Source organism: Pavona decussata, unplaced genomic scaffold, assembly GCF_977016875.1.
Source record: "Pavona decussata unplaced genomic scaffold, jaPavDecu1.1 SCAFFOLD_91, whole genome shotgun sequence".
NCBI lineage: Eukaryota > Metazoa > Cnidaria > Anthozoa > Scleractinia > Agariciidae > Pavona > Pavona decussata.
In genome coordinates, this window is record NW_028145508.1 from 3,256,910 (window position 1) to 3,272,042 (window position 15,133).

Below are 15,133 nucleotides of genomic sequence, written 5' to 3' on the forward strand. Positions count from 1 at the left end.
TTTTAATTCAGGAAGTTGTGGCATTTAAATTCGAAAGGAACCCGCTGTTCACTCAAGTCAGAAATATAAAATACGCTAAAATGGTGTTGAGTATTAAGCGGGAGAGCTTGCTCGCAGCCTACCGATGGACGTAGTCATGGCATTGATCCCTGGATTTTGCGAACAATTAAAAAAATCGTTGCTTTTCGAAATTTGAATTAAAAAGGGCTTTGTGTAGCGTTAAAGTTTTGTAATGTTCAGACAATCTACTCGAATACAGGAAGATTGATTCTTGGTACAAACTTAAGGGGGGACTTGACCTAAATTTGAATGAAATTTGAAGAGTTTTTAAGAAGGGATAGAAGAAAGAAAATGATTTTTGGAACACTAACAGACAGTTGATACCCACGCAAGAGCACCCCAGGTTGCACGGTGGACTAACTTGGTATCCGTCTATTAATTATTAACTACAAATTCTAATTTTAAAACTTCACTAAATCTTCAATAATTCTTATTTCTCTTAATTTTACCAATCCTTCTAGAAAAACTATCTCCTCCCAAGTATACCCAAAAATCACCCAAAAATTCACAAAACACCCCACAACATAGATTCACGGGATAAGCAGAGAGTATTTGGATTGCTTGAAACGTGAACGAGACATTTCCATTAAACCGATTTTAAGCGCCGTGAAAACGGCTCTCAGGTAATTTACCCCCGCTTTAAGTGAATCAGTGGATAAAGTCATGTTTTTGGGGCACCCTGCATTTCAGCAAAATTGGCTTAAGATGTTGTCTCCTGTGTTCCCAAATCGTTTTCTGCCCTTTACTTGAATACATGAGCTAATAAAGCTTGATCTTTTCGGATGCTTAGCTGAAAATTTAAGTTGCGCAGAGTTTTTTCAGGGCTCCTGTTGATAGCAGGGTGCCTTTAAGCTTCTCAAGGGACTACCCTCAGCTTTATGACTAAATAAAGGTATCTGTCTTTATAATTTCAGGCAACGGAATCTTATGCCTCTAATTTACGAGCTGTTGTTGGCTTTACGAAAATACTAGCTGATTTTTTTTCGCAGTAATAGCGACATGTTCGTCCCTTCGAAAACGAAGAGAATTAGTTTTCCAGTGTTACGAAACTTTGAGGTGACTTTTTTTTCAAAGAAACGTTTCATTTTTGTAACCAAACCGGAATTTCTGAGGTGATCAAGGCCTTCCGGAACAGATCTCCACCGGGGAATGAATCGTGGTGCCCTGGGACAGCCTCTACAAGATAAAATTTGATGCCTTTCCATAGTTTAAACCATCACGCGTAGGAGAAGCTCCTTTTGGACTTCGGCGTCTGACTCGCCCCAGTCGTCTCTCGTGGTCGAGAGGAGAAGCGCGACAGAGATGCGCGCGGGGGACTGAAGAGCGTCGTCTCCTTCGTTGCGTTGCCGTGCTAGTCTCCTCTCGACCGTACGATTATCATAAGAGACGACTGGAGACGAGTCAACTTCGGCGTTCTGACTTCATAGCGGACTTAGTATCAAGCGTCCGGGGTACGCCCTCCTATAGGGCAGTCTCCGCCCGAAATCCAAACAGTTTACCTTTTTCAGGCTGGAGGTATGTGAAAGGGTAGGGATTTCATAAGCTGAGGTATAGAAAGGTTAGGGAAAACTGTCGTTTAGTTATTTAAAAAGGCATTTCAAAACATCTCTAACCAACCAATCAAATAGAGATGCAATGTTTCTACTCGGTAGGTATGTGAAAGGGTGACTGGTTTATCTCAAATATGGTATATATAAAACACTATTCCGGGGTCTTAATGAACTTGAATGTCTTGTTAAAGGGTATAAAGAGTTTGGGCCTCGGGGTGGAGCTTTCCCGTATAAAACTTTCTTGAGTATACCCGGCCTGTGGAGCTTTCCCGTATAAAACTTTCTTGAGTATACCCGGCCTGGGGGAACACCGTACTCATTCAATAATTAACAATTAGACGGCGAGCTGGAGGTTTCTATCGGCTGATAGTTGGCGAAGGGCGAAGCCCCGAGCCAACTATTAAAGGCGATAGAAACCGAGAGCGAGCCGTCTAATTGTTTAAGCATACCTCAGTGATCAATCTATGAAGCAAAAAAATCTTTTTATTTCATAAATTTTGATATATTTGTGCAATGATGCATGCTAAATCGCGCGCGCTCTGACAAACTGCCGTCTATCGAATGATAGACGGCACCTGTGTAGCCAATCAGATTGCGCGTTACGCGATAGTCGGTCACTGAGGTATGGTTGAACTCAACTTTTTCTGACGAATTTCTGGTTTAGTAGAGACTTTAAGCATCGACGACGGGAACGGCAACGGCGACGGAGAAACCGAGGAAAGACTGAGGAGAGGACGCGGTTGCGTCGCGAAATTGGAAGCAGTTAAGCAGGCGCAATAGGACGACAACTTCCCTCGAAGAGGATTAAATACGATGAGCGCTTTCCATTCACCAAAACTTTTCGATTTGAATTTTCGGAAATTTCGTTCTCGAATGGAACGGGCTTATGCTCGGTCGGTTTCCACTTTTCGGGAACAGCTGTTCAAAAAGGTTGTCCTACATTTTCGAAAATCTTTTGCGGAAAAGATGCTGTTCCATTCGATTCCCACCCGAAATTTTTGTAATTTTTCGTCGAATTGAAAGCACCCATCGAGTCTTCGTAAAAAAAAGTCAGAAATCGATTTTAATAATGAAATAGCCGATGAAGAATTTTTACTGCTGTTAACGAGAACGTGTTTGTCGCAGTTGCAGTTTTCCGATGTATAAACAATTCAGACCATTTGATATATTTTTAGGTCGTAATAAAAATCACCGATATAACTAGAAATAGCAACTAGATTAACATTAATTTACTTCAAATGTTCTGCATCGAAGGCTGGGATTTCAAGAAACGCTTTAGCAGTGCGAGTACGCGTGAGAATTTCGTAATCTTTACATCTAAAAATTTGAACTGAAACCTACGATATGACACAGTGGTTTGTGGTTTGGATGCTATTTTTGAGCAACATAGACTGTTTATTTTTCTCCAGCTAAAATGTAAATTAAAAGTTCTAGTTTGTCTTGTTTTGAATAAGAAAAAGTAATGTTACACTGATGTTAGAGAGAAACATCGATAATTAGTGTCAGACTCGCAAGTCATTTCTAATTTTGCAGGCATCGTCACTAGTCTCACTAGCTTTCTGTTTTGTAACAGCCGACTGATGAAGTTATTATAGTTTCGGAAAGAATAAAACAAAAACTCAACGCGTACTTTTCCTACGGTTGCCTTAAGTGCCAAGCAATATTAAAAATATCATTTTTTCGGGGCGAAACGGAGGTAAAATATGTGAAATGTTACTCACGTTTTCGAGCAACGCCAAACGAAGCTTTCTCACGTCGGGCCCCGGAGCAGAACGTCTAGATATTTCCCGCCAGACATGCGCAATGTGACATTTGGGTTTTCCCTCACAATCTCACGTCGCCGTTGCCGTTCCCGTCGTCGATGCTTAAAGTCTCTAGTAAACACAGTAAAACGCAAGATTTCCGCACAGTTTAGTTTGACAGTGATGCATGTATAATTAATGTATGGGGCTGGGCGGAAATCTTTTCTAATAAAAAAAACCCGATCATTTTCGTAGAGATAAGACATCTCGGACGCACTTCACAAATCCTTGATTATAACCAGGCTAAATTTTCTTAAACAACAACTAAGACCTCAAACTGGGACCGTTTTCCTTTTTTTTTTTCGTCGAAATCGTTATCAATATCGTCTGATAACCACTGCCCGATAAGTACCACATGACCTGTTTTGTCCAATAAGAACGCGCTGAAATCAATTATTGGGTTAATGGAATTAGCATACATCCGAAATTTAAAACTTTGAATGAAATTTTATCTTTCATGATTTTTTTTCTCTAAAAGAAACTCACGATCACAACGAGGAAAAAGGAATACCCGCGATTCGAACGCCCGCGACTCTGTCGCCGGCACAATTTTATCTCGTGTTTCACCACATCAGTTTTGGAAATAAACGCTTGTGTTAAATTAATCAACGCCAACTGAAGGAAATTGGTATTTAAATTAAGAGTGTACGAGAAAACTGGAAGATCTGACGCATCATTGTGACAAATGAAAGAAATTAAAACGAGCGCTGCGACTCTAACATGTACTCTGCATAATATAGTAAGGAATCGTTGATGATTTGATCAATGTTCCACTTCACAAACATGCAATTAAAATATCGTGACCGACGAATAATTTTCAAATTTTGCATAAATTTAGTTGAATTTCCTCGGTCTAAGTGCCCAGTGTAAAGATTCTAGTACGGCCTTCCGTAGGAAAGACCGAAATCTTCAATCAAATCGAATGTTAACCTGTTTTACCCAAATAAGTCGGCCCTTATATCGAGGCTAAAATTTTGAAAAGAATATAATTTTGTGTGTTGAAAATTCGTAAATACAATCCAATTATATGTTTTTTACTCAACTGTATAAAATTCTTCTGTTCTTCCTTTCTCTAAACAGCAAAACTATCCAATAAAACGATAAAAACCTGCGCTAGCCAAATGTTCAATGCTAATGACAGTTCGATGGATATAATCTAGGAACATTCACAAGAATATTTTCAGCCTAACGTCGGCAGAAAAATAAGAATATTCAGCCTGGGCCAGAAAAACAATATTCTTATGAAAAGAAAAGAGTGTACCCTTTTGTTACCTGAAGTAGCGATCAATCACGACAGTAGCGGCGGCCGATAGAGGAAAAAAGGCTGCTAAATCGACTCAATTCGACGCCGACACATAGGTCTTTTCTTTCCGAACTTTTCCAGATAATTCGGCGAGTTTTATGTAATCCACTAATCGCATTTACAGTCAGTGACTAAAACCAGGTGAGCTTTCGCTCTTTTGCCAACGACAACAATGTGTTCCCCGCCTTGAAAACTTCAAAGAGACCGTCGGGTATCATCCAAATATTGGTATGTCTCAAATCTTGAGAGACAATTATTGAAAGTAAGATCTTCTTTTGGCAGAATGAATTTAAATCTTGGACCATTCAACAATTTCGTATATTTCGAGACTGAAAACATTTGTGCAGCAGAGAATTTTAATCTTCTTTATCAACTTCTCGGCTGGCGAATGAAGAGTGCAAGAGAGTGCGAACGACTAGACTTTCACAAATAATCTCTTTTTAGATCGCGCATATCGGCCGAAATTATGTATTTTTATAATAGAAACTAATTTGAATGTGCGACCCTCTTCCACAACGATTAACAGTCGGCAGCATCTCACTGAAAATATGCTTGACATGTTCCACTGATTTATTTATTTATTTATTTATTTATTTGCTTGTCTGTTTGTTTATTCATTTATTTATTTATTTATCTACCTCTCTATCATCTGGTGCCGAGCGTACTTATAATTTTCATTATTTTTGAATTTATTTTTAGTTTGCGTTTTGGGAACACCGCGCATATTTCTGACCTCTTCTCACTGCCATGTTGCGACGTTTGTTCGGCCTGAGATGATCCCTGATCTAACAGAGCGCGCCCACAATTTTAAAAAAAAATTTAAAAAGGTACTGTTTTTAACCATATCCCACTTTTTTCATCTTTTTGACTTTTTTTTCTGTGCCTGGGTATACGTTCTTTTGACTGCAGTTAATTCAAATCGTAACGGAACTGCGCGCGCACAAATTGTACGAATATTCCCGAACAAGACGTTTTTGTGACGTAAAGCATTGCGCACAATTGAAAAATTCCAGTTTATGAAAAGTTAGCTCGTCTGGCAATTATTTTACATCAATGCCAGAAACATCTTTAAACTCGGGGACTTTAGAGCGTTCTGAAGAACTTCTCTGTAAGCCACCAGAGCAAAGGGAAGAAGATGCCATACTAACTATACTGCCATGGATCCGACACAAGAGCTCCTTGTTCAAGAACCTGGAAGATAGTAAGTTTAAAGGGGAAGTATGATCACGCGGATTCGATGTCATGTCAAAACCCAAAAACGTTTGCCTGTCAACGAAACTGGCAAAAAAAAAAAACAATTGTCTAGTTTTGCTATAAATTATCACCCCAGTGAAATGAAACTGTCCATAAGTGCCTCTGGGCAGAGACAGTAGGTCGGAATGGATTGAAACCGGTAAAAATGTCAGGCTAACGTTTTTTCAAGTTCTCGCATTTTTGTTTCCAAAATGCGCAAGAACAACTCAAGAGTTGCTCCTTTCAAGAACTGAGTTGATTTCTTTCCTCTACTTGTTCTAAAATTATTTTGTAGCTAAGTGAAGGTCTTATTTCACCATTTTAACCTATGGTACTGTCCCCCCCTTTACAAAAATTAATACCGTTTTTAGCAGCTCTTAAATCTTCTGAAACTGTGGTGCTGTGCCGTAGAGCTGGAGTGTAAATGAATGTTTAATTAGTTTTATTAACTGGTGTTGATAAGCTAGTCTGCAGAACATGGCAAGTGCACGCGAGAATTTCAGGAAAAAAAGCCTCTTATTATTTTTTTTCCTCATTACTCACGGTTGATAATACTAAACATTCATCTTGAATTGTAGACGGGCACAAAACAGATTATGCTTTTAGATAAATTTGTTTTCAGATGGGCGTTGTTCGTCATCATTCTCTGCTATTTTTAGTATTGAAGCTTTAAAACTGTGAAAGAAAACAATCTGGAATATAAGGAAACTCGAAAATAATGTAAATTACTCTTTTAGTTTTCTGAAACTATAAATAGATGTCTGGTTACAACTTTAAGATGCAATGTGATGTTATGTTATGCTTGGTAAATAAATGATAGATTAATTTTTCAGTCAGTGACACAGGCATACTCGGAAAAATTAAAACCGAGTCCTGACAGCAGGAGTAGAGTCCTATCACCTTCAGATAACTTGTTAGGACTTTCTGCAATTAAGTCGACTGAGACTCGCGGGAGCTCGGCCAGAGGTAGAGCATCCGAACTAGTAATCGGAAACATGAGAGGATCTTGTCGGAATGTCATAGGTTCGACCCCTTGCTGGGAGGACTCGGATTTTCTTTGTCCGAGTATGTCTGTGTCACTCATTGAAAAATACGTCTATAATCAGTCGTAGGCGACTTTTACAATGCACAGGGAACTTTTTAACTTTTTAAGCTGCTATCCATGATCCTGGGTATCAGTAATAGCCAAAAATAATTAAAGCTAGTTCAGCTGTACACTGTAGAATAATTTTGGATAAAACTGGACCATTACTATATTTAGGGTATTTAAAGTGATACTGAAAACGAGTGACATTGCCCCATTTATTTGACACTTTTTTTGTCCTTTCTCTATAGATATACTAGTGTATGTCATAAAACATGTTGAGTTTATTAAAGTCAAGAAGGATCATGTGATTGTACGGCAAGGAGACCAAGGCAACTGGTAGGCGATATTTAACAATTATCCCACTAGCGTGCCAACGAGGTGCGTAGCGCCGAGTTGGCTACAATCATTTCAAATATAACAAGCGGGAGAGGAATAATTGTTTTATTAAAAAAATTAAGAAATATTGCTAGATCTTGCAGATTCCGCTTTGCAAGAACAACCAGAAGACAATTTAATGGTCGCTATTTCTCTGAGGCATGGTATAATGGCTCACACTGACCACAGCCGCTAAGCTCCCTGGAAGTGCATTATACGATGATCCAGCTTTTAATAGTTGGTGTTTCTGCATTTGTTTTAGAGCGGTTTTGAATTGAGTGTCGAAAGTAATTTCGCGTTTGTTTTGTTTTACTCCGTTCTGTGATTGATTAACAAAACTCGAACCAGTTTCTTAACCAATGATAACCAAAACCAATCGTGAGTTGCTTGCACGCATTTTCCCGCTCTTTCACCAGTCTGATGCAATTGAATAAAATATTATTCATGATAGATTATGTTGCAGATGGCTTTAACCTTCGTTACTATGTGAAAGACTGACATTTTGAAAATTTCATTGAAAAAAGGCTCCTCACTCCCTTAATTGAAACTCTCTAACTTGATCTGGAGTACTAATATTAATGCGGTGGCTGTTTAATAGAGGTTTTATTAATATCATAAGACCATTAGCCCATTGTTTCGATCCTTAATCGACTGAATACTAAATGACCTTTCGGCGTGGCCTCACACAACCAAGTCTCTTCAAATTCCGAATGTTACCACCACTCTCTCCCCCCCCCCCCTCCTCCCCCCCCCCCCCCCACCTCTCTCCCCTATTCAGCGATTTCTCAAATCCCATCCAAGTTGCAAGTATAAAATTTCGACCTTTTATATCTCTTATATCAGTCACGGTTGGCATACTAGAAGGGATACGGGAGAGAATTCCCCCCCCCCTCCCCCGCTTGGGTATCTATCTCGAAGGCTGTGTCCCAGTAAGAACGCCCTTTGAGCGTGCACGCGAGAGACGTACTTAAACGGCAAACTGATTATAGGGCTGACAGTACGGCCAAGGTCAATCTATTTGTCCTAACATTTCAACTTGTACCACTAGTCTTCTTCAAAGGGCAGTCCCTTTTGCTCTGTGATCTGATTTATATTTCATTTTTTACAGCAATTGTCAAAGTTCTAGCGCGCTGATTGGCTTGCAGCGATAATGTCTATAATAAGAGTACCGGCAAAAATGACGTCAGATGTAACGCGTGCGCTCTCTCAACGGTACTAAAGCCAAGGATCTGTGTCAGTTTACACCAGTTGGTCGTCAAGCCCATTCTGAACCTCTTACAATCAGATATATTTTGTTGCAGTTTCTATGTGATTCTCAAAGGATCTGTGTCAGTTTACGCCAGGAAAGAAGATGAACATCTGGGTGACTTCCATCCTCATCATGACATGGTCACAGTCCGCAGCGTCGAGGAGAGACTCGCCTACTTTGGAACGGAGTTGGGTAGTCTAAAGAGCGGCCGCAGCTTCGGTGAAATGGTGCTGATGAGCGAGAAAAAAGAGCGAAACGCTACAGTCATTGCTGATGAGCTTACTGAGCTGATCATTATCAATGAGCCACTGTACAAGGAGTCGTTTCAAGTGTACAATCTCGAATGGAAGGAAAAGTCGACTTTCGCTCTCGCTTGTCCTCTGTTTGCCTCCTGGCCCACGGCATTGAAAACGCTTCTTATTGAAAACCTGAAAATGCATAAAATCCATTTCGGGAATCGCGTAGTGGAACAGGGTTGTCCGTGTAGTTCAGTGTATTTCATAGCAAAAGGCGCAGCCAAAGTGTTGGCGGACCCACGTAAGTGTAAAAAGCAATATAAAGCTCTGAATCCGAGGTGGGCAGCAAGGAAGCGAGAATCCAACTTGGGTGATGACGAGGAAAAGATCAAAATTAACGCAATGGAAGATCTTGTTCGACCTTTGACGGTGATTGAAAGGCGGCGTCGAAGAATAGAACACGGCTTCGTTGCCATGGAGACTAGGCTCCGGCAGCGTGAAATACAAGCCACTACCATTGGACCAAACAACGTCATAGGAGATGTGGAAATAATTCTTGATATCCCAGAGTACTGCACAAGTGTGGACTGCATAGAAACGTTAGAGGTCTATGAGCTGGATAAAGCGAGCTTTCAACGTCTTATCGCCCGACGCAGTCCCGAGACCTTAGAGTTGCTGAGAAACGTTGTCATCACGAAATTGAAACTTCGAGTTGAAAGGTTTAACGAGATTCCATTGTTCAAATATCTTCTTGAGCGTGCTACATCTCTACCACAGAATGAAAGGCTGGGAGCATTGAAAAAGAAACGGAACACGTTGCAGAGTATAAAGCCACTTCCTCAACGATGGCAGGGACTGGGAAAAGCTGCGAAAGGATCCATGTTTCCGGGAGGACAAGTAGACAAACAGAGCGACCTCAGTAGTAGGCAAGAGTGTAAAGGAGACGCAACTTGTAAAGACAAAGAGCTGAAAACAAGGTGAGTTGAAAAATAATAAGAAATAAGCGTGGATACACGCACCCATATATCCTAGTCATTCCTCAATAAATAAAATATAGCGCGTACGTAATTGATTAACTTAATAGACATTAGAGCTTGTTTGTGCGCGCATGCGTTGGATTAGGGCCGAACCGGCGGGTACTTGACCCAATTTTGGGTATAGGACATAGGTGTGCGGCTGGGGGTTTAAAACCCCGACCCTGTTTAGGAGAAAAATAATTAACAATTATTCCATGAGCGCGCGTTGGATATGAGATGGTAAACAGCCAACGAGGCGCGAAGCACTGAGTTGGCTATAACTAATCTCATATCCAACAAGCGCGAATGGAATAATTGTTTTATTAAATTCTCCGCGTTTGGATATTGCTGTTGAAGTTTACTGAATTTTAATATTTTAAGAAAAAATTTCTTTCAAATTTAATAAAACGACCGGATGTTGAGGCAACCTCCGACCAAAGCGCGCGAAATCTAATGATCACATGACACGCGCAGCTCTTTGCAAACGGAGTTGAATGAAAAATCGAAAGCGAAGAAAATCGGACACAGTCGGACATCTAAAATTCAAGAAACGTTTAAATGTACGAATTATAACCTTTCTGAGACTAGCATTCAAGTGCTTTTGGAGTTCAAGCTCATCGAGAAGCGTCATGATAGTTGTGCACATTTGAGCAAATATTCTGCTCAGTGTGTGTGCCGAGCGAAGGAAGAGATCAGGGCAAGGACGGCTTTTTTCATGCTGAACTGAATTCCTCGCGGGACGATTTAAAACACTTCAGGCACGTCCAAGTGTACGAGGTACAACCTCACTGAGACAAGCATTCAGTGCAAGTTTTTAAACTTCAAGCTTATTTGAGAAGCGTAAGAGCTGTGCACATTAGTGCAAATGTTTTGCTGAGTGGTGCCGAGCGACGGAAACGAACATTATGGCCGCCGCTCGTACAGATTTCATAGATGAACCATCTGAAGTCCTCGTAAATTCGTAAAAACATAAAGGCAGGCATAAAGCTCTTCCTGAGAAATTTCTTCGATTGGTTTTGACCTCTTACCGCCAGGATTTGCAAGCCATCCTGAAATTTTTGAAGGTAACCGGTAGTTTATGTTACTGTTATTATGTTATCTAAAAAATCGTAAAATCTTGCAATTTTGAAGATTTTAAAGGAAACTTCAGAGATACGTACCATTAAATAGTGTCATACCGAACTTTGTGGCTTTTATTGTTGTTATATTGAGATGGCATTGTTTGGAATTTCTTTCTTTTCCTTTTTTTTTCTACAGTTTTTCGAAGAGACTTTTGCTTCCCGCCGAAAAAAAAATTTAGCTTAGCGACACCTGGGGCATTCGTTTTCCATATAAGGTCAAACTACGGTATATAAGCTGATAACCGAGATTTAGTGAACCAATCAGAACGCTAGAAATGCAATATCCGAGGCTGAGAATTTAATAAACTTGTGTAGGACAACGCCCTCTATTTTAAGACCCTGTTTAGATACTGAAAACAGAAGTGCTAAATATAAATATCTAGTCCTGAAAATGATCTAATGTTGACTGATTACCTGCTATATAAATACAAATAAACGAATCTGACCTTAGCCTCCCACGCAGTCGTTTTTAGAAGGTTCGCTGTGATTGGTTTAGCGGCGGAAAGGAATGTGCAGCTTGGTTGAGCAGGCGTTTGTGAGGAAGAGGTAATACAAGTCCCCTAAAAACGACTGAGTGGGAGGCTACTCTGATCTTGGTTTGATATACAGTCGACTCCCGATAACTCGAACCTTCAAGGGAAATTGAAAAAGGTTCGAGTTTTCGGGAGTTCGAGTTATCGAGGGTAAAATTATATAGAAAATGACCTGAAGGGAAAGGAAAATTGGTTCGAGTTAGCGCGAGGTTCGAGTTAGCGAGGGTTCGAGTTATCGGGAGTCGACTGTATGTCCGACGACAATCTTGCAGCCATATCCTGTCTAGGTCGGATCCAGACCCTAATAAGGACAGAATCGTTTGAAATTATAGACCCTGTTCAGAGCAGCGGTGATGAGAAACCATATCCTAACCAGTGGCACGTATCCGTATAGGCCATATAGGGAGTACCCCCCACCCCCACACCGAAGGGATTAGGGATCTCAGAATTGAGATCTCGATTTCCGAGATTGTTGGGAGATCAGGAGTCAAGCCGCGCAATTTTTATGACATGAGAGACTTCAAGACTTCAGCTTTATTACTACCCTGTACTTCGGAGGGTGGGTAAAGAAGTACACATCTGTGAAACCCGTGTTGAGACCTTATGTCCCACAAGGGTGGGGGTTGGAGGCGTTGAAAAGTTTGTGCGAGAGTGATTGTATTGCGAGATACCTGAGTCAAAAGCAAATACTTTCCCTATGAATCTGAAATGGAAGTGACACTGAAGAATTTCAAACTAAGTTAGGTAGTGGATTGATTGTACGCTTCGAAATTTGTAAGAGCGATGAAGATGTATCGAGTTCTTCCAAACCGGCTTAGATCCTCTGCAAAAATGGCTTGCATAGCCCTACTATCCTCGTTCTTGAGTTTAAAAATCAAAAGAATATTTTACTTTGAACGAGTTTCGTAGGGCTAATTTGAATGCATGCAAAAGAATATTAAAATGTAAACCATTTAATATGCAAAGACAAGGAGGTTGGATTTCAAACGAATCAGAACGTTCGTTGCTTGCTGTTTATTACAGTTTTACAGTTTTTTTTGTAGCCAGTTTCTTCGAGAATCTACTTTAGATTTTTATTTTATTTTTATTATTTACTTTAGATTTTATTCCAATTGGCATGAAAATCCAAATCTGATTTTATCAAATTGATTGCCGACTATGATCATAGACTAAAGACCCTTACTACTATTACGTACCATTAGACCACATCGGTTAGTACTCGATGTAAAACCACTTATCATGACCATTAGATCAATAAAGCCATTCGGCACACTTTTTCTTACGACTTGTCTCGCAATTTTGTTGCAACACAAGTTGCATGAATCGTTGTCTAGTTTAACATCCCCTGAAATGAACATGTCTCGCATTTTTTTTGTTACCGCAAGCGTTGCGAGAAGTAGAAGTCGGTTCTACTTCGCGCAATGATGACTGGAACAAAGACGTTACGAGGCACGTTCGTTAAGGGCATGCTACACCAGGCAACCTTCCGTGCAACTTTTATCACAAATCGCAATGAATTTGCGAGACATGTTGCAAGGAAAATTGCCTAGTGTAGCAGCGCCTTAAGTCAAACTTGTTTCTCTCCTATTTCCACAGTGAAAAGAAACGAAAGGACAAAAGACGTTCGGAAAGGAAGGTATGATATGCTATTTAACAACTAACCAAGTAATCGATATTTTTGCAAACCATTTAAAATTTTTGCGGGTTACCATTTTTTTACTCCCGAAGACGCACACGCGTGCAAGGTTCAAACCTGTCAAACCTGTATTAAGTGGACACCCTAGGGACCATTGCTAGTGTCCGCTTAATACAAGGTGTCCGCTGAAAACAAGTTCCCTTAAAATAAGTCTTAAAGGATCACATTGATATCCCGCAGTATTAAAAGGCCTTTTAAGGCCTTTTAAAAAGGGTCAAATACCATTCCCGTGAACGGAAAGGTGTTTGGCGGACCGAAAACCAGATCGGGTTTATTCACCGGCAGAAAAATATACTGTCCCGGCCCAAACGAAATAACAGATCTGATGGAAGTAGTTGGGCGCGTTTCAAAGTTCATGGCCATGTGGTTAACTAAGCTTTTAAAGCGCCCAACAAACCCGGGCTAAGTGAAAATTACTGAAAAGAGGGTGAGCAAATCGGTGGGTATCGATTGGAGCTACCTACCCTGCTAGCAGGGGTTTCTCCCACCGGATGCTACGCTTCGAAAGGGTTGCTCACCCTTTCGTAGCGTATTGTCCGGTGGGAGATACCACTGCTCACATGGTAGGAACCAGCCTGCGAATCATTTTTCAAGGGGACACGTTTTCATGTAACTGATAACTCAGTAATGACCAGAAATTGATGATCGGATTTGTATTGTATAATTAGTTTTACAGACAGTCTCTAGGTATACGAATATCCTGTTTGCCACACGAATGTTTTGTCGGTGAGGTCAGGTATCACTAATTTGATCACTTTTTGCTAATCAGGCTGCCAACAGAGATGGTATTTCCTAATTTTTTTGAGTGTGTATAAAGATGTGACAGATCTTTTTGAATGACCGACCTATTAAAACATGAACAGAGAACATGCATCCTTTTTGCAGTGTCCGTTTAATACAGGTTTTTAACAACAGAACTGAGCATAAAAATCAGGTTTAAGGTCTCCGCGTCCGCTTAATGGAGGTGTCCGTTCAAAACAGGTATTTTTACAGGAAATGTGGTGGGGGGGGGGGGGGGGGAGATGGGACCTGTGCTGCTGTCCGCTTAATAGAGGATGTCCGCTTAATATGGGGTCCGCTTAATACAGGTTTGACTGTAGTGGGTTTTAAGAATTCAAAGAATGATTTTACGCGTATGCTTGAAACAAATCTACCCGAACTTTGGTCTACGACTAGTTTTCGCCTTCATACTGAATCTTCAAATTTATTTGTCTTATAGGATAAATCCAAGAGGCAGTACACCTCTGAAGAATTCCGTGCTCTGAAAAAGAAAATGCAGGCGCAAGGAAAAATGATCGGCAGAGTTTAAAATTGAGTAGTGCATGCATCATCTTATTTTGACGGTCTTTCATACTACTTTGGAATCTCCCATGTATGCAACATAAGTTTCAGGCACGAAGACTACAATAATGAAATTAGCAGTTAAATAAAACTTTAAATCCGTTAGAAATTTGGTTTTGTTGTTATTCGATAATATTAAATAACAATCCTTTGCATCAAACGTTTGAATACGTGCTTACAGAATTAGTCACGTTTGTTCTCCTTCCTTTTTAAACATGTTACATGTGAAAACATGGCCCAGCCTGACTCGAAATGTAAGCCATAAACGCTTAATAAGAGGCCTCACCTCACGGGCATTATTTATTCCGCATCACTATGCCGCTTGGTTCTTAAGCCGTCCCCCTCAGCAAGATTGAGCTCTTTGAATAGTCTTGTATTTCTTGAGAAAGTTTCAATTTCGAAAATTGTATGGAGCCTTTAGAGTGGTTGACTTGTTAAGGTGAAAAAGAAAAAGAAAAAAGAAAAAATATTTCGTTATCTCGGGAATTAAGCCCGGGAATCTTTGTTTCTAAAACTAAGCGCACCATGCCA

The 15,133-nt window shown here is 40.3% G+C and overlaps 1 protein-coding gene across 1 annotated transcript; it reads left to right on the forward strand.

The window, feature by feature from the left end:
* The first annotated feature begins 5,705 nt into the window (after positions 1-5,705).
* On the forward strand, positions 5,706-14,705 carry LOC146474251 (uncharacterized). The gene is made up of 5 exons (XM_085117281.1): positions 5,706-5,916; positions 7,284-7,371; positions 8,712-9,872; positions 13,162-13,201; positions 14,481-14,705. Exons 1-5 carry the CDS (start codon positions 5,769-5,771, stop codon positions 14,568-14,570), a joined length of 1,527 nt encoding a protein of 508 aa, XP_084973407.1. The 5' UTR covers positions 5,706-5,768; the 3' UTR covers positions 14,571-14,705.
* Positions 14,706-15,133: the final 428 nt, after the last annotated feature.